Source organism: Gallus gallus, chromosome 1, assembly GCF_016699485.2.
Source record: "Gallus gallus isolate bGalGal1 chromosome 1, bGalGal1.mat.broiler.GRCg7b, whole genome shotgun sequence".
NCBI classification, from domain to species: domain Eukaryota; kingdom Metazoa; phylum Chordata; class Aves; order Galliformes; family Phasianidae; genus Gallus; species Gallus gallus.
The window spans coordinates 2,557,045-2,575,780 of NC_052532.1; the positions used below are offsets into that span (position 1 = coordinate 2,557,045).

Genomic DNA, 18,736 nt, shown 5'->3' on the forward strand with positions numbered 1-18,736 from the left:
CCACCCCATGTCCGCTTCCAGCTTCTCCACGAAGCTGGGGCACATGGTCATGCGACAGCCAAGGGCCATGGCTGCTGAGCCAGTCCCTGGGCAGGCCCAGCACTGCAGCCTTAACGTCAGCAGAACTGGGCAGGACACCAACCTTAATGGGATGTGGATCCCCATGTTGGACATCTCTTCACAGAAGAGAATGTAGTCTCGGCAGCCGGGGCACTCGAAGTACGCAGTGCCAGCACTCAAGGCCTGTTGCTGCAGGAGAAGCACAAGCAGGGTGAGCGTGAGCAGCGCCTGGTGCTGCTGAGCACCGAGCGTGCCTGCAGGGTGCGGGGTGGGCTCCTACCTGGATGCAGTCCCGGTGGAACCAGACGTGTTTGCAGGCTGGGCACACCATGGTGTGGTAGGACAAGCTGTCCCCCACAGGCTCCAAGCAGACGAGGCAGATGGTGCCTTGTGCTGGAGCTTCCTGAGTGGCCTGTTGAGGGCGGTGCTCCCAGCAGAAGGACCTGGGGGAAGACGGAAGGGATGGGCACGGTGAGAAGTGCTGCGAGGAGGGCAGGGGACCAGGAAGGAGCCCCCGGGCCCTGGCTCTGGCTCTGTCAGGCTGCTGGGAGGTGTAACCGTGGGTTCCTCCGTGGCTTGGCTGCTGCTGAGAGCCCTTACCTGTAGTCTCCAAAGTACTGGGTGATGCATTCGCCGTCCTTGGCGCAGGGCAGATGGAAGCTGCGTGCACAGCCTCTCTCTGCGCATGTGATGGCAGCCCCCCTCTCGCCGCAAACACAGCATTGCTGGAAAGAGCAGAAGAGCCCCATGAGCGACAGGCTGAGGGCCTCCACGGCTGGCCCCACACCTCTGGGCAGGGCAGAGGATGTGGGCACTGCAGGGTGCCCCTCTGCAAAGCTGCCTGGCGGGCAGGGCTGATCTGGTATGGGCAGGACTTTGTCCTGGAGGCAGTTGGACATTGGGTCGAGAGTAAGCTGGAGTGAGCCCCTGCTGGCCCAAACCTGCCTGCTCTGTACAGGTCCTCACCTTCTTGTTTGCCTGCCTGACCTTGCGTGCGATGGCAGCAAGCGGGAGGACCTCAATTCCTGGTCTTGCTTTAGCCGTGATGTTGGCAGACGTCTGTAGGAGAGAAAGAGCTGATTAGGACGGAAGGACAGGGAGCATCCCCGGCAGGAATGTGGAAGGTGCCCATGGGGGAACTCACCAAGCAGAACTCATGGACACGAATCCCAGTCTCGAAAAGTGTGTGCCCGCAGATGTCCGGGTCGACATCTGCCTGGCCACACAGCGCACACACTGCAGAGGAGAGAGCAAATGCGAGCAGCGGTGAGCAGCTGGCGGGACCAGACGTCCCTGAGGGCTGTCCCCAGGGTCCTGCTCTGTGTCTGCCGTGCTGGCTGGAGGCGGTGGAGGGGAAGGGGCCACGGCAGGCCCCAGGCAGCCACAGCCCAAGCTGGGCCCCCTTGCCGAGGAGCAGAGGGGCCCAGCCCCATGCCTGCCTGGGAGCTCCTGCCTGCCCCTTCCTCCCCGCTCATCTCTCAGCCGCAGGCAGAGGCCCAGCGCCCCTCTGCCCAGCATCGGGAGCTGTGCACAGGGATGCTGTGCTCTCACCTGGCTCCTCCGAGCTGGAGGCCTTCCGCTTCCTATCGGACATGATGTGCGTTAACAGCGAGCACTGCGAGAGTCCCTGCTCTCTCTGCGCCTCGCCAGGCCGCACTGACGCTCGGGTTGAGCCCAGCAGCTATTGCTGTGCTCCAGGCTTCGCGCGTCACAATGGGCGCACTCTGACACGCACTGTGACATCACGGTCACCACGGCCTCGGTGGGGGTGTGGGTGGGGGCCCTCAAGCAGGAGGGTGGCAGCCGTTGCAGGCAGCACTGAGTGAGGACCCGGCGCTGCCATGCAGCTGAGAGGAAGGACGGCCTCCCTCAACCTGCTGGCGCTGCTCCTCGCGGCAGATGCTGAAGTGCAGCTGTCCCTTGGCCACGCTTGCAGCCCGGGTTCCACGCCAGCACTTCTGATCTGAGTCCAGTCTTGGTTTCGGGAGGGTCTAGTAAAAGTTGCAAGTTAACGGCATATTTGGTGTCCAGTGTGTGTGGTGAGTGACTTTTTACGTGGTCTGATAGGGACAGGACATGGCGTAATCGAGCTTGAATCCAGAAGAGGAGATTAGGTTAAGTCTTCGAGGAAATTCTTGACTCTGAGACTGGTGAGCCAGTGGCGCGGGCTGCCCAGAGGAGCTGTGGACGCCCCACCCGTGGTGATGTTCGAGGCCAGGCTGGATGGGGCCCTAATTGTAACCTTCCCCGGTGGCAACTGTGGCCATGGCAGGTGGTTGGGATTAGTTCAGCGTGTAAGGTCCCTTCCAACGCAAGTCTTTCTCTGATTCTTTGGTAACCAACTCTGCTGCTGTATTGCTGGCACGACCTTAGCGTCGTATCTGCAGTGTTTGTGTAAAGTGCAGAACTCCTCGATTCCACTTCTGTGTTGTAGGCAGCAGGGAAAGCGTCAGTGATGCGCATCAAGACGCATATGTGTCCTTCTCTTCAATGTGAAGCTGAGTTGAAGGAACGGAAGGAAAACCCCAAAACTTGATGTTTGTGAACTGTGAGCTGCCCAAGCATATTCCTTCTAGCGTGGCTTGAGCTTTCATGACCGCAGCTGAGCTCAGCTTTCAGCTCTCTCTTCCTTTGGTGCCTTTTTCACCGCAGTGACATTTGGGCTCTTTTTATTCTCTCTCCAGAGAGAAAACCTGCCTGCTCCCATTTCCCCAAACTTTTGTCGTTCCTCTGTATTTCTTAAATTTTAAGTTGCAGTTTTATTGTCTTATTTAACCCGAGTGTTTGTGCGTTCAAATACTTTTACTAGACAAGCATAAGTAAGTTCTGTTGGAGGTGAGGAATTCCGAGACTTTGAGGAGAAATGAAGTAAGCCCCTGAAGCTCACACAGCAGTGATGAGTCGAGCCAGAGATGAAATGCAGGCTGGCATCATGCCTTGTGGAATGATGAGCATTTGTCTTTGGGTTTGTCCGGCTCAGAAGAAACATTTATCTCCACGCATCAAAGCTTGAACTGTTACGCAGTCGGTGGAGGGAAACTGGCCCACAGTTCCCTTCAAGTGTGCATCTAAACTCGGTCAGGAAATGTGTGTTGGGTGAGACGGAGATCCAGCCTGGCAGGGGATCCGCGTCCACGGCGAAAGACACGGGTGTTAGTAGAGCGTGCGCTGGCAGAGCATATTGAGCTCTGCTGTTTGCTCTGTAAGGCTGCTTGCCCCGTAAATTGTAGGTGAAAGGAGAGGTTTAAAGGGACTGGCAAGAGACAGTCCGAGAAGTACTGCTGTGGCTAGGCTACTAGCAGGCAGCTTGTTTGTATGCTTTCACAACATTTCCATATTTCTTAACGTACTAGCATTTTTCTAAGTTTGTTCCTGTGGAAAGGACAGTCTCCTCCACGGGGATCCCAAATCCCTGAAGCCAGAGTAGTCCCAGAAATAAGAAATGCTGCTCGGAATCTAAACTTGTCGAAGTCCTTTCAAGTTGGGCACCAGAAGTCCTGGCCGGTCTGATGGGTGACAGTGGCCGCTCCCTGCCACCCTCTGTGGCACTGTGGTCACCTCACCACGTGGTCATGGGGGATGTGGGTGCGGGCCCTCACCTGCCAAGCAAGAGAGTGGCAGCTCCACAGCTTCTCTGGGCAACCTGTTCCAGTGCATCGTTGCCCTCCGACTAAAGGATTTCCTCCCAACATCCAATCTATGTCTATCTCCCTTTTTGTTCAAGATTATACGCCACCTCCGAGCGCAGCTAATTCCCTCAGGCTTCCCTCGACACCTTTCCGCTTGCCGGGGTAACATCCCAGATCTTATCTGAAAGGATACTTTTCCTTCCTGGCAGAGAAAGAATCGCTTCCATAGGAGATATCCCTTTCCCAATGGCTTTGTCAGTGTCCTCTTCCCTTCAAAGGGATCCCAGATGCCTGGCGTTGCTGCCCGCTAGGTTCGGGCCGCAGGCCCCGTTCTCCTGTTAGCAGAGCGGCCAGGGGGCACAGTGCTCAGCCAGATGATGGCTGAAGTCTTTTCATCCGTAGTCAGGAGTTGGACAGTTATTGTCACCTCTGTGAGTTCTGCCTGTTCTTAGAATCATAGAATCGTAGACTCAGAGATCCTCGAATGTTGGAGGAAGGCTGGAGAAGACCTCTGAGATCACCTAGACCAACTGTCCACCCCTCAGCAATATTGCCCACTAAGCCATGCCTAAGCCATGCCTAAACCATGCCTATTGCGTCGAGTTCTGGAGCCCCCAACGCAAGAAGGAGATGGAGTTGTTGGGGCAGGGCCAGGGGAGGGCCACGAAGATGATCAGAGGGCTGGAGCAGCTCAGGGACGGGGACAGGCTGAGGGAGTTTTGGGTACTTCAGCATGGAGAAGAGAAGGCTGCGAGGAGACCTTCTGGCGGCCCGTCAGTACTGGAACGGGGGCTGCGGAAAAGCTGGGGAGGGACGTTTCATGAGGGCATGTTGCGACAGGACGAGGGGAAATGGCTTGGAACTGGAAGAGGGATGATTTGGACTGAATATTAGGAAGTAATGCGTTACTGTGAGGGTGGTGAGACACTGGAACGGGTTGCCCAAGGAGGCTGTGGATGCCCCCTCCCTGGAAGCATTCAAGGCCAGGCTGGATGGGGCCCTGGGCAGCCTGGTGTGGTGGTTGGCGTCCCTGCCTGCGGCGGGGGGGGCTGGAACGAGATGGTGTGAAAGGTCCCTTCCAGCCCACAGCATTCTGTGATTCTAATTGCCTGGCATTCCTTAGTGTCCCCAGCTCCCCCGAGAGCGCTGCCACCAGGCTGAGCAGACCATCCACCTGCTCTCACCTCATGCAGGTGGTCTCTCTGCCGCCCTCGGATGGCAGCAGCAGGCTCGGGCACTCCGTGCGGCCCGAGACCTGAGGAGCTGTATTCCTGGGTAGGCACGCAGTTTGGGTAGGTGCGTTCTTTTTGGCAAGAGCTTTCTTCCTGGTGGAGGCCACGGCTAGGTTTGTTGTCGAGGAGGAAGCCAATAGGTGAGGTGGTCTCCTGAGTGGGGAGGGAGAGTCTGCCTTCCCTGCTCGCCGTGCCTGCGCCAACGGCTGTGCCACAGTCTGTCTGCTGGCTCTGTTCAGCCACGCTCCTGGTTGAGCACGGCCCCTGAGAGGAGCCTTTGTACGTTCAGGATTTGACCCCGTCACTCGTGGCTCCGCTCACAGCGCCTCAGAGCCCCTGTGCTCGCACTCTGTGAGGGGACTGCGGGTCCCTGCCTCTCCCTGAGCTGTTTCCTGCAGATTTCTTGCGATGGCTCGGCTCCGTCCTCATCCTCTTCCCCCGTTCCCATCTTTGTGGAAGTTTATTTCCTTACTGAATGCGCCGACATTCTCAGCCGTTTTCTCTGGTGAGCTTGTGACCACGGGCACCTGGCAGTGGCACAGATGGGTTCTGTGGCTGAGCCACCAGTCCTCTCACAGGGCCTGGAGCAGCTGCAGGGCCTGTCGCAGGGCCTGTCACAAGCTCAGGGCCTGTCTCGAGGGCAGAAGCAAGCGCACGGCCCACGGCAGGGCTTAGAGCAACCACAGCACCCAGCGTAAGGGCTGGGGCAAGCACAGGGCCCGTCACAACGGCAGGGCCTGTCAGCAGGGTTGAAGCAGCTGCAGGCCTCGTTGTGACAGCTGGAGCAACTGCCGCCTGCGTTGGAGGGTTGGAGCGGTTGCAGGGCCTGCTGAGTTGTCGTTGGCTCCAAAGGCGTCCAGGGATGGAGCACCCACGTCGTCTGTGGGCTGCCTATCCCAGCACCTCAGCACTCTCTCTGTGAAGAACTTGGTCCTGGCATCCACGCTAAGGCTTCCCTCCCTGAGCTTAGAAACGTTCCCCCTCAGACGTGGCAGCAGTGCCCACGTGCAGGAGGAAAGCCCAAGCTGTGACGCAGCTGGAAGCAGCCCTGGACCTGCCATGTACCCTGAAGACGGTGGCACCCCAAGCCCAGCACCGGGCTGCCCCTGCCAGTGCGGCCTGGGTTCTTGAGGAATGGGGGGCCCTGTGCCCCGCTGGGGATGTGGCCCGAACGCAGCTCAGCCTGGACTGGGCCAGGTGAAGGGAGGTCTGGGGAGGAGACAACCGTGTTGTCAAGGTCCCTACCTCTGCCCATGTCAGCAGAAGCGGGGAAGGATGAAACCGACAGCTGTCTGGGGGGGATCTCTGATCTTTATTGTGTTGGACTCTTGGGACCAGAGAAAGCAGGGGGGATGGGGAGGGGGGTATGACTGTTTGCCAAGGGTGGATGGCGATAGGTCAAGGGGGGATGGTTTTGAAGTAAGAAAGGGGAGGGCTTTGGGTGAGGGTCTGGGTCCGCCTTCAGCGCCTGGCCTGTCCCCTGCGTCGCGGCACTCTGGAAGCCCTTGGGGACCTCGAAGTGGCAGATCTTGTTGATCTGCGGGTGGCGCTCTGCTCCCTTGAGGCTGGCCTTCGCCTGCTGCCATGGCGTCTTCTTGGCCGGCTCTGGGAGCTCGGGTCCCGACGTTGCAGCGGGGAGCGGCTCCGTGTGCGGCTTCTTCCTGAACGCTGCCTGCGACGTCTTCTGCGTGCAGCTGCCGGAGACGCCCTGGAGGAGCCTGATGCCCTCCGCCTGGTGGCTGCGTGGGAGTCGCTCTCAGCACGTGGGGCTGCTGTTCGCCTGCTCCCACGGCGTCCTCGCAGCTGCTCAGGGGTAGCCCGGTCCTCCGATGAACGTGTGCCGTTTGTCCCCTGCTCCGTCTCAGGCACACTGGGCAGGTCGCTGTGCTCAGGCAGCTGGGAGCTCTGTGATGTCCCCAACGCTGCCTGGCTGTCGGGCATGGAGCCGAAGGTCTCAGGCTCCATGGAGCTGCTGGATGGACCCGGAGCCGGAGCCGTCTGGCTGGCAGTGCTGGGAGCGGCGAACTCAGCGTTGGCGCTGGAGGCTGTAAGGGGAGGCAGGAAGGTCGTGAGCCTGGAGCTGCAGCAGCAGCCCAGTGGGATCTGCCATCCCACTTGGGGCAGACAGACTCTGGCAACGGTGGCCCGAGCACTTGCAGGCAGGCCTTGCCTGGCCCCAGCGCGGTGCCTCGCGGCTGATTGCCTCTTACCGGTAGCCAGGCCAGCACAGCTGTTGCACTCCCACATGTCTGTGGTGTTGCTCAAGTGGGAGCACTGTCGATGGGTGCCCTCAGCAGCACAGGAGCTGCACAGGATGAGCTCCCAGGGCCTGGGGAAGCAAAGAGGTTGTGGCTGTGAGGGCCGAGTGATCCAAGCCAGGGAGTTCCCGACACAGCACGTCCCTGTTGCTCAGTGCTTGCTCCCCCAGCCTGCGGTGAGGCTGAGATCCCCCGCAGAGCCCCAGCGAGCTGCTGTGGTAACTCACCCCCTACTCTGTGCCTGCTCTCTGCCTCCGTGGTAAAGGCACTGGCTGGCATCGCAGCGGCTGTGCATCTCTAGAAGGGGTTCATAGGACTCCTCGTCCTCCCACGATGCATCTCTACAAGAGAAGGGAAGGGAAGCGATGAGCCCCCAGTGTGCCCAGCATAAGACCCAAGGTTATCCCATCTCATCCACCCCATGTCCGCTTCCAGCTTCTCCACGAAGCTGGGGCACATGGTCATGCGACAGCCAAGGGCCATGGCTGCTGAGCCAGTCCCTGGGCAGGCCCAGCACTGCAGCCTTAACGTCAGCAGAACTGGGCAGGACACCAACCTTAATGGGATGTGGATCCCCATGTTGGACATCTCTTCACAGAAGAGAATGTAGTCTCGGCAGCCGGGGCACTCGAAGTACGCAGTGCCAGCACTCAAGGCCTGTTGCTGCAGGAGAAGCACAAGCAGGGTGAGCGTGAGCAGCGCCTGGTGCTGCTGAGCACCGAGCGTGCCTGCAGGGTGCGGGGTGGGCTCCTACCTGGATGCAGTCCCGGTGGAACCAGACGTGTTTGCAGGCTGGGCACACCATGGTGTGGTAGGACAAGCTGTCCCCCACAGGCTCCAAGCAGACGAGGCAGATGGTGCCTTGTGCTGGAGCTTCCTGAGTGGCCTGTTGAGGGCGGTGCTCCCAGCAGAAGGACCTGGGGGAAGACGGAAGGGATGGGCACGGTGAGAAGTGCTGCGAGGAGGGCAGGGGACCAGGAAGGAGCCCCCGGGCCCTGGCTCTGGCTCTGTCAGGCTGCTGGGAGGTGTAACCGTGGGTTCCTCCGTGGCTTGGCTGCTGCTGAGAGCCCTTACCTGTAGTCTCCAAAGTACTGGGTGATGCATTCGCCGTCCTTGGCACAGGGCAGATGGAAGCTGCGTGCACAGCCTCTCTCTGCGCATGTGATGGCAGCCCCCCTCTCGCCGCAAACACAGCATTGCTGGAAAGAGCAGAAGAGCCCCATGAGCGACAGGCTGAGGGCCTCCACGGCTGGCCCCACACCTCTGGGCAGGGCAGAGGATGTGGGCACTGCAGGGAGCCTCTCTGCAAAGCTGCCTGGCGGGCAGGGCTGATGTCGTATGGGCAGGACTTTGTCCTGGAGGCAGTTGGACATTGGGTCGAGAGTAAGCTGGAGTGAGCCCCTGCTGGCCCAAACCTGCCTGCTCTGTACAGGTCCTCACCTTCTTGTTTGCCTGCCTGACCTTGCGTGCGATGGCAGCAAGCGGGAGGACCTCAATTCCTGGTCTTGCTTTAGCCGTGATGTTGGCAGACGTCTGTAGGAGAGAAAGAGCTGATTAGGACGGAAGGACAGGGAGCATCCCCGGCAGGAATGTGGAAGGTGCCCATGGGGGAACTCACCAAGCAGAACTCATGGACACGAATCCCAGTCTCGAAAAGTGTGTGCCCGCAGATGTCCGGGTCGACATCTGCCTGGCCACACAGCGCACACACTGCAGAGGAGAGAGCAAATGCGAGCAGCGGTGAGCAGCTGGCGGGACCAGACGTCCCTGAGGGCTGTCCCCAGGGTCCTGCTCTGTGTCTGCCGTGCTGGCTGGAGGCGGTGGAGGGGAAGGGGCCACGGCAGGCCCCAGGCAGCCACAGCCCAAGCTGGGCCCCCTTGCCGAGGAGCAGAGGGGCCCAGCCCCATGCCTGCCTGGGAGCTCCTGCCTGCCCCTTCCTCCCCGCTCATCTCTCAGCCGCAGGCAGAGGCCCAGCGCCCCTCTGCCCAGCATCGGGAGCTGTGCACAGGGATGCTGTGCTCTCACCTGGCTCCTCCGAGCTGGAGGCCTTCCGCTTCCTATCGGACATGATGTGCGTTAACAGCGAGCACTGCGAGAGTCCCTGCTCTCTCTGCGCCTCGCCAGGCCGCACTGACGCTCGGGTTGAGCCCAGCAGCTATTGCTGTGCTCCAGGCTTCGCGCGTCACAATGGGCGCACTCTGACACGCACTGTGACATCACGGTCACCACGGCCTCGGTGGGGGTGTGGGTGGGGGCCCTCAAGCAGGAGGGTGGCAGCCGTTGCAGGCAGCACTGAGTGAGGACCCGGCGCTGCCATGCAGCTGAGAGGAAGGACGGCCTCCCTCAACCTGCTGGCGCTGCTCCTCGCGGCAGATGCTGAAGTGCAGCTGTCCCTTGGCCACGCTTGCAGCCCGGCTTCCACGCCAGCACTTCTGATCTGAGTCCAGTCTTGGTTTCGGGAGGGTCTAGTAAAAGTTGCAAGTTAACGGCATATTTGGTGTCCAGTGTGTGTGGTGAGTGACTTTTTACGTGGTCTGATAGGGACAGGACATGGCGTAATCGAGCTTGAATCCAGAAGAGGAGATTAGGTTAAGTCTTCGAGGAAATTCTTGACTCTGAGACTGGTGAGCCAGTGGCGCGGGCTGCCCAGAGGAGCTGTGGACGCCCCACCCGTGGTGATGTTCGAGGCCAGGCTGGATGGGGCCCTAATTGTAACCTTCCCCGGTGGCAACTGTGGCCATGGCAGGTGGTTGGGATTAGTTCAGCGTGTAAGGTCCCTTCCAACGCAAGTCTTTCTCTGATTCTTTGGTAACCAACTCTGCTGCTGTATTGCTGGCACGACCTTAGCGTCGTATCTGCAGTGTTTGTGTAAAGTGCAGAACTCCTCGATTCCACTTCTGTGTTGTAGGCAGCAGGGAAAGCGTCAGTGATGCGCATCAAGACGCATATGTGTCCTTCTCTTCAATGTGAAGCTGAGTTGAAGGAACGGAAGGAAAACCCCAAAACTTGATGCTTGTGAACTGTGAGCTGCCCAAGCATATTCCTTCTAGCGTGGCTTGAGCTTTCATGACCGCAGCTGAGCTCAGCTTTCAGCTCTCTCTTCCTTTGGTGCCTTTTTCACCGCAGTGACATTTGGGCTCTTTTTATTCTCTCTCCAGAGAGAAAACCTGCCTGCTCCCATTTCCCCAAACTTTTGTCGTTCCTCTGTATTTCTTAAATTTTAAGTTGCAGTTTTATTGTCTTATTTAACCCGAGTGTTTGTGCGTTCAAATACTTTTACTAGACAAGCATAAGTAAGTTCTGTTGGAGGTGAGGAATTCCGAGACTTTGAGGAGAAATGAAGGTAAGCCCCTGAAGCTCACACAGCAGTGATGAGTCGAGCCAGAGATGAAATGCAGGCTGGCATCATGCCTTGTGGAATGATGAGCATTTGTCTTTGGGTTTGTCCGGCTCAGAAGAAACATTTATCTCCACGCATCAAAGCTTGAACTGTTACGCAGTCGGTGGAGGGAAACTGGCCCACAGTTCCCTTCAAGTGTGCATCTAAACTCGGTCAGGAAATGTGTGTTGGGTGAGACGGAGATCCAGCCTGGCAGGGGATCCGCGTCCACGGCGAAAGACACGGGTGTTAGTAGAGCGTGCGCTGGCAGAGCATATTGAGCTCTGCTGTTTGCTCTGTAAGGCTGCTTGCCCCGTAAATTGTAGGTGAAAGGAGAGGTTTAAAGGGACTGGCAAGAGACAGTCCGAGAAGTACTGCTGTGGCTAGGCTACTAGCAGGCAGCTTGTTTGTATGCTTTCACAACATTTCCATATTTCTTAACGTACTAGCATTTTTCTAAGTTTGTTCCTGTGGAAAGGACAGTCTCCTCCACGGGGATCCCAAATCCCTGAAGCCAGAGTAGTCCCAGAAATAAGAAATGCTGCTCGGAATCTAAACTTGTCGAAGTCCTTTCAAGTTGGGCACCAGAAGTCCTGGCCGGCCTGATGGGTGACAGTGGCCGCTCCCTGCCACCCTCTGTGGCACTGTGGTCACCTCACCACGTGGTCATGGGGGATGTGGGTGCGGGCCCTCACCTGCCAAGCAAGAGAGTGGCAGCTCCACAGCTTCTCTGGGCAACCTGTTCCAGTGCATCGTTGCCCTCCGACTAAAGGATTTCCTCCCAACATCCAATCTATGTCTATCTCCCTTTTTGTTCAAGATTATACGCCACCTCCGAGCGCAGCTAATTCCCTCAGGCTTCCCTCGACACCTTTCCACTTGCCGGGGTAACATCCCAGATCTTATCTGAAAGGATACTTTTCCTTCCTGGCAGAGAAAGAATCGCTTCCATAGGAGATATCCCTTTCCCAATGGCTTTGTCAGTGTCCTCTTCCCTTCAAAGGGATCCCAGATGCCTGGCGTTGCTGCCCGCTAGGTTCGGGCCGCAGGCCCCGTTCTCCTGTTAGCAGAGCGGCCAGGGGGCACAGTGCTCAGCCAGATGATGGCTGAAGTCTTTTCATCCGTAGTCAGGAGTTGGACAGTTATTGTCACCTCTGTGAGTTCTGCCTGTTCTTAGAATCATAGAATCGTAGACTCAGAGATCCTCGAATGTTGGAGGAAGGCTGGAGAAGACCTCTGAGATCACCTAGACCAACTGTCCACCCCTCAGCAATATTGCCCACTAAGCCATGCCTAAGCCATGCCTAAACCATGCCTATTGCGTCGAGTTCTGGAGCCCCCAACGCAAGAAGGAGATGGAGTTGTTGGGGCAGGGCCAGGGGAGGGCCACGAAGATGATCAGAGGGCTGGAGCAGCTCAGGGACGGGGACAGGCTGAGGGAGTTTTGGGTACTTCAGCATGGAGAAGAGAAGGCTGCGAGGAGACCTTCTGGCGGCCCGTCAGTACTGGAACGGGGGCTGCGGAAAAGCTGGGGAGGGACGTTTCATGAGGGCATGTTGCGACAGGACGAGGGGAAATGGCTTGGAACTGGAAGAGGGATGATTTGGACTGAATATTAGGAAGTAATGCGTTACTGTGAGGGTGGTGAGACACTGGAACGGGTTGCCCAAGGAGGCTGTGGATGCCCCCTCCCTGGAAGCATTCAAGGCCAGGCTGGATGGGGCCCTGGGCAGCCTGGTGTGGTGGTTGGCGTCCCTGCCTGCGGCGGGGGGGGCTGGAACGAGATGGTGTGAAAGCTCCCTTCCAGCCCACAGCATTCTGTGATTCTAATTGCCTGGCATTCCTTAGTGTCCCCAGCTCCCCCGAGAGCGCTGCCACCAGGCTGAGCAGACCATCCACCTGCTCTCACCTCATGCAGGTGGTCTCTCTGCCGCCCTCGGATGGCAGCAGCAGGCTCGGGCACTCCGTGCGGCCCGAGACCTGAGGAGCTGTATTCCTGGGTAGGCACGCAGTTTGGGTAGGTGCGTTCTTTTTGGCAAGAGCTTTCTTCCTGGTGGAGGCCACGGCTAGGTTTGTTGTCGAGGAGGAAGCCAATAGGTGAGGTGGTCTCCTGAGTGGGGAGGGAGAGTCTGCCTTCCCTGCTCGCCGTGCCTGCGCCAACGGCTGTGCCACAGTCTGTCTGCTGGCTCTGTTCAGCCACGCTCCTGGTTGAGCACGGCCCCTGAGAGGAGCCTTTGTACGTTCAGGATTTGACCCCGTCACTCGTGGCTCCGCTCACAGCACCTCAGAGCCCCTGTGCTCGCACTCTGTGAGGGGACTGCGGGTCCCTGCCTCTCCCTGAGCTGTTTCCTGCAGATTTCTTGCGATGGCTCGGCTCCGTCCTCATCCTCTTCCCCCGTTCCCATCTTTGTGGAAGTTTATTTCCTTACTGAATGCGCCGACATTCTCAGCCGTTTTCTCTGGTGAGCTTGTGACCACGGGCACCTGGCATTTGCACAGATGGGTTCTGTGGCTGAACCACCAGTCCTCTCACAGGGCCTGGAGCAGCTGCAGGGCCTGTCGCAGGGCCTGTCACAAGCTCAGGGCCTGTCTCGAGGGCAGAAGCAAGCGCACGGCCCACGGCAGGGCTTAGAGCAACCACAGCACCCAGCGTAAGGGCTGGGGCAAGCACAGGGCCCGTCACAACGGCAGGGCCTGTCAGCAGGGTTGAAGCAGCTGCAGGCCTCGTCGTGACAGCTGGAGCAACTGCCGCCTGCGTTGGAGGGTTGGAGCGGTTGCAGGGCCTGCTGAGTTGTCGTTGGCTCCAAAGGCGTCCAGGGATGGAGCACCCACGTCGTCTGTGGGCTGCCTATCCCAGCACCTCAGCACTCTCTCTGTGAAGAACTTGGTCCTGGCATCCACGCTAAGGCTTCCCTCCCTGAGCTTAGAAACGTTCCCCCTCAGACGTGGCAGCAGTGCCCACGTGCAGGAGGAAAGCCCAAGCTGTGACGCAGCTGGAAGCAGCCCTGGACCTGCCATGTACCCTGAAGACGGTGGCACCCCAAGCCCAGCACCGGGCTGCCCCTGCCAGTGCGGCCTGGGTTCTTGAGGAATGGGGGGCCCTGTGCCCCGCTGGGGATGTGGCCCGAACGCAGCTCAGCTTGGACTGGGCCAGGTGAAGGGAGGTCTGGGGAGGAGACAACCGTGTTGTCAAGGTCCCTACCTCTGCCCATGTCAGCAGAAGCGGGGAAGGATGAAACCGACAGCTGTCTGGGGGGGATCTCTGATCTTTATTGTGTTGGACTCTTGGGACCAGAGAAAGCAGGGGGGATGGGGAGGGGGGTATGACTGTTTGCCAAGGGTGGATGGCGATAGGTCAAGGGGGGATGGTTTTGAAGTAAGAAAGGGGAGGGCTTTGGGTGAGGGTCCGGGTCCGCCTTCAGCGCCTGGCCTGTCCCCTGCGTCGCGGCACTCTGGAAGCCCTTGGGGACCTCGAAGTGGCAGATCTTGTTGATCTGCGGGTGGCGCTCTGCTCCCTTGAGGCTGGCCTTCGCCTGCTGCCATGGCGTCTTCTTGGCCGGCTCTGGGAGCTCGGGTCCCGACGTTGCAGCGGGGAGCGGCTCCGTGTGCGGCTTCTTCCTGAACGCTGCCTGCGACGTCTTCTGCGTGCAGCTGCCGGAGACGCCCTGGAGGAGCCTGATGCCCTCCGCCTGGTGGCTGCGTGGGAGTCGCTCTCAGCACGTGGGGCTGCTGTTCGCCTGCTCCCACGGCGTCCTCGCAGCTGCTCAGGGGTAGCCCGGTCCTCCGATGAACGTGTGCCGTTTGTCCCCTGCTCCGTCTCAGGCACACTGGGCAGGTCGCTGTGCTCAGGCAGCTGGGAGCTCTGTGATGTCCCCAACGCTGCCTGGCTGTCGGGCATGGAGCCGAAGGTCTCAGGCTCCATGGAGCTGCTGGATGGACCCGGAGCCGGAGCCGTCTGGCTGGCAGTGCTGGGAGCGGCGAACTCAGCGTTGGCGCTGGAGGCTGTAAGGGGAGGCAGGAAGGTCGTGAGCCTGGAGCTGCAGCAGCAGCCCAGTGGGATCTGCCATCCCACTTGGGGCAGACAGACTCTGGCAACGGTGGCCCGAGCACTTGCAGGCAGGCCTTGCCTGGCCCCAGCGCGGTGCCTCGCGGCTGATTGCCTCTTACCGGTAGCCAGGCCAGCACAGCTGTTGCACTCCCACATGTCTGTGGTGTTGCTCAAGTGGGAGCACTGTCGATGGGTGCCCTCAGCAGCACAGGAGCTGCACAGGATGAGCTCCCAGGGCCTGGGGAAGCAAAGAGGTTGTGGCTGTGAGGGCCGAGTGATCCAAGCCAGGGAGTTCCCGGCACAGCACGTCCCTGTTGCTCAGTGCTTGCTCCCCCAGCCTGCGGTGAGGCTGAGATCCCCCGCAGAGCCCCAGCGAGCTGCTGTGGTAACTCACCCCCTACTCTGTGCCTGCTCTCTGCCTCCGTGGTAAAGGCACTGGCTGGCATCGCAGCGGCTGTGCATCTCTAGAAGGGGTTCATAGGACTCCTCGTCCTCCCACGATGCATCTCTACGAGAGAAGGGAAGGGAAGCGATGAGCCCCCAGTGTGCCCAGCATAAGACCCAAGGTTATCCCATCTCATCCACCCCATGTCCGCTTCCAGCTTCTCCACGAAGCTGGGGCACATGGTCATGCGACAGCCAAGGGCCATGGCTGCTGAGCCAGTCCCTGGGCAGGCCCAGCACTGCAGCCTTAACGTCAGCAGAACTGGGCAGGACACCAACCTTAATGGGATGTGGATCCCCATGTTGGACATCTCTTCACAGAAGAGAATGTAGTCTCGGCAGCCGGGGCACTCGAAGTACGCAGTGCCAGCACTCAAGGCCTGTTGCTGCAGGAGAAGCACAAGCAGGGTGAGCGTGAGCAGTGCCTGGTGCTGCTGAGCACCGAGCGTGCCTGCAGGGTGCGGGGTGGGCTCCTACCTGGATGCAGTCCCGGTGGAACCAGACGTGTTTGCAGGCTGGGCACACCATGGTGTGGTAGGACAAGCTGTCCCCCACAGGCTCCAAGCAGACGAGGCAGATGGTGCCTTGTGCTGGAGCTTCCTGAGTGGCCTGTTGAGGGCGGTGCTCCCAGCAGAAGGACCTGGGGGAAGACGGAAGGGATGGGCACGGTGAGAAGTGCTGCGAGGAGGGCAGGGGACCAGGAAGGAGCCCCCGGGCCCTGGCTCTGGCTCTGTCAGGCTGCTGGGAGGTGTAACCGCGGGTTCCTCCGTGGCTTGGCTGCTGCTGAGAGCCCTTACCTGTAGTCTCCAAAGTACTGGGTGATGCATTCGCCGTCCTTGGCACAGGGCAGATGGAAGCTGCGTGCACAGCCTCTCTCTGCGCATGTGACGGCAGCCCCCCTCTCGCCGCAAACACAGCATTGCTGGAAAGAGCAGAAGAGCCCCATGAGCGACAGGCTGAGGGCCTCCACGGCTGGCCCCACACCTCTGGGCAGGGCAGAGGATGTGGGCACTGCAGGGTGCCCCTCTGCAAAGCTGCCTGGCGGGCAGGGCTGATGTCGTATGGGCAGGACTTTGTCCTGGAGGCAGTTGGACATTGGGTCGAGAGTAAGCTGGAGTGAGCCCCTGCTGGCCCAAACCTGCCTGCTCTGTACAGGTCCTCACCTTCTTGTTTGCCTGCCTGACCTTGCGTGCGATGGCAGCAAGCGGGAGGACCTCAATTCCTGGTCTTGCTTTAGCCGTGATGTTGGCAGACGTCTGTAGGAGAGAAAGAGCTGATTAGGACGGAAGGACAGGGAGCATCCCCGGCAGGAATGTGGAAGGTGCCCATGGGGGAACTCACCAAGCAGAACTCATGGACACGAATCCCAGTCTCGAAAAGTGTGTGCCCGCAGATGTCCGGGTCGACATCTGCCTGGCCACACAGCGCACACACTGCAGAGGAGAGAGCAAATGCGAGCAGCGGTGAGCAGCTGGCGGGACCAGACGTCCCTGAGGGCTGTCCCCAGGGTCCTGCTCTGTGTCTGCCGTGCTGGCTGGAGGCGGTGGAGGGGAAGGGGCCACGGCAGGCCCCAGGCAGCCACAGCCCAAGCTGGGCCCCCTTGCCGAGGAGCAGAGGGGCCCAGCCCCATGCCTGCCTGGGAGCTCCTGCCTGCCCCTTCCTCCCCGCTCATCTCTCAGCCGCAGGCAGAGGCCCAGCGCCCCTCTGCCCAGCATCGGGAGCTGTGCACAGGGATGCTGTGCTCTCACCTGGCTCCTCCGAGCTGGAGGCCTTCCGCTTCCTATCGGACATGATGTGCGTTAACAGCGAGCACTGCGAGAGTCCCTGCTCTCTCTGCGCCTCGCCAGGCCGCACTGACGCTCGGGCTGAGCCCGGCAGCCTTTGCTGTGCTCCAGGCTTCGCGCGTCACAATGGGCGCACTCTGACACGCACTGTGACATCACGGTCACCACGGCCTCGGTGGGGGTGTGGGTGGGGGCCCTCAAGCAAGAGGGTGGCAGCCGTTGCAGGCAGCACTGAGTGAGGACCCGGCGCTGCCATGCAGCTGAGAGGAAGGACGGCCTCCCTCAACCTGCTGGCGCTGCTCCTCGCGGCAGATGCTGAAGTGCAGCTGTCCCTTGGCCACGCTTGCAGCCCGGCTTCCACGCCAGCACTTCTGATCTGAGTCCAGTCTTGGTTTCGGGAGGGTCTAGTAAAAGTTGCAAGTTAACGGCATATTTGGTGTCCAGTGTGTGTGGTGAGTGACTTTTTACGTGGTCTGATAGGGACAGGACATGGCGTAATCGAGCTTGAATCCAGAAGAGGAGATTAGGTTAAGTCTTCGAGGAAATTCTTGACTCTGAGACTGGTGAGCCAGTGGCACGGGCTGCCCAGAGGAGCTGTGGACGCCCCACCCGTGGTGATGTTCGAGGCCAGGCTGGATGGGGCCCTAATTCTAACCTTCCCCAGTGGCAACTGTGGCCATGGCAGGTGGTTGGGATTAGTTCAGCGTGTAAGGTCCCTTCCAACGCAAGTCTTTCTCTGATTCTTTGGTAACCAACTCTGCTGCTGTATTGCTGGCACGACCTTAGCGTCGTATCTGCAGTGTTTGTGTAAAGTGCAGAACTCCTCGATTCCACTTCTGTGTTGTAGGCAGCAGGGAAAGCGTCAGTGATGCGCATCAAGACGCATATGTGTCCTTCTCTTCAATGTGAAGCTGAGTTGAAGGAACGGAAGGAAAACCCCAAAACTTGATGCTTGTGAACTGTGAGCTGCCCAAGCATATTCCTTCTAGCGTGGCTTGAGCTTTCATGACCGCAGCTGAGCTCAGCTTTCAGCTCTCTCTTCCTTTGGTGCCTTTTTCACCGCAGTGACATTTGGGCTCTTTTTATTCTCTCTCCAGAGAGAAAACCTGCCTGCTCCCATTTCCCCAAACTTTTGTCGTTCCTCTGTATTTCTTAAATTTTAAGTTGCAGTTTTATTGTCTTATTTAACCCGAGTGTTTGTGCGTTCAAATACTTTTACTAGACAAGCATAAGTAAGTTCTGTTGGAGGTGAGGAATTCCGAGACTTTGAGGAGAAATGAAGTAAGCCCCTGAAGCTCACACAGCAGTGATGAGTCGAGCCAGAGATGAAATGCAGGCTGGCATCATGCCTTGTGGAATGATGAGCATTTGTCTTTGGGTTTGTCCGGCTCAGAAGAAACATTTATCTCCACGCATCAAAGCTTGAACTGTTACGCAGTCGGTGGAGGGAAACTGGCCCACAGTTCCCTTCAAGTGTGCATCTAAACTCGGTCAGGAAATGTGTGTTGGGTGAGACGGAGATCCAGCCTGGCAGGGGATCCGCGTCCACGGCGAAAGACACGGGTGTTAGTAGAGCGTGCGCTGGCAGAGCATATTGAGCTCTGCTGTTTGCTCTGTAAGGCTGCTTGCCCCGTAAATTGTAGGTGAAAGGAGAGGTTTAAAGGGACTGGCAAGAGACAGTCCGAGAAGTACTGCTGTGGCTAGGCTACTAGCAGGCAGCTTGTTTGTATGCTTTCACAACATTTCCATATTTCTTAACGTACTAGCATTTTTCTAAGTTTGTTTTTGTGGAAAGGACAGTCTCCTCCACGGGGATCCCAATTCCCTGAAGCCAGAGTAGTCCCAGAAATAAGAAATGCTGCTCGGAATCTAAACTTGTCGAAGTCCTTTCAAGTTGGGCAC

At 58.9% G+C, this 18,736-nt stretch overlaps 5 protein-coding genes across 8 annotated transcripts in view; 1 reads left to right on the top strand and 4 right to left on the bottom strand.

Moving 5' to 3' along the window:
• Positions 1-18,736, top strand: part of CHCHD3 (coiled-coil-helix-coiled-coil-helix domain containing 3) — a 209,662-nt gene that overhangs the window by 45,614 nt on the left and 145,312 nt on the right. The gene's annotated exons all lie outside the window — the stretch shown is intronic.
• On the bottom strand, positions 134-1,764 carry LOC121109712 (PHD finger protein 7-like). The gene is made up of 5 exons (XM_040663803.1): positions 1,612-1,764; positions 1,205-1,296; positions 1,027-1,119; positions 661-785; positions 134-503 (listed from the first exon to the last, which is right to left on the bottom strand). Exons 1-5 carry the CDS (start codon positions 1,652-1,654, stop codon positions 179-181), a joined length of 678 nt encoding a protein of 225 aa, XP_040519737.1. The 5' UTR covers positions 1,655-1,764; the 3' UTR covers positions 134-178.
• On the bottom strand, positions 6,200-7,506 carry LOC121109716 (serine/arginine-rich splicing factor 6-like). The gene is made up of 2 exons (XM_040663856.1): positions 7,132-7,506; positions 6,200-6,966 (listed from the first exon to the last, which is right to left on the bottom strand). The coding sequence occupies exons 1-2, from the start codon at positions 7,166-7,168 to the stop codon at positions 6,383-6,385; spliced, it is 621 nt and encodes a 206-aa protein (XP_040519790.1). The 5' UTR covers positions 7,169-7,506; the 3' UTR covers positions 6,200-6,382.
• On the bottom strand, positions 7,727-9,345 carry LOC121109274 (PHD finger protein 7-like). Its single transcript, XM_040663791.2, has 5 exons — positions 9,205-9,345; positions 8,798-8,889; positions 8,620-8,712; positions 8,254-8,378; positions 7,727-8,096 (listed from the first exon to the last, which is right to left on the bottom strand). Exons 1-5 carry the CDS (start codon positions 9,245-9,247, stop codon positions 7,772-7,774), a joined length of 678 nt encoding a protein of 225 aa, XP_040519725.1. The 5' UTR covers positions 9,248-9,345; the 3' UTR covers positions 7,727-7,771.
• LOC121109714 (serine/arginine-rich splicing factor 6-like) lies at positions 13,788-15,073 on the bottom strand. The gene is made up of 2 exons (XM_040663824.2): positions 14,726-15,073; positions 13,788-14,560 (listed from the first exon to the last, which is right to left on the bottom strand). Exons 1-2 carry the CDS (start codon positions 14,760-14,762, stop codon positions 13,977-13,979), a joined length of 621 nt encoding a protein of 206 aa, XP_040519758.1. The 5' UTR covers positions 14,763-15,073; the 3' UTR covers positions 13,788-13,976.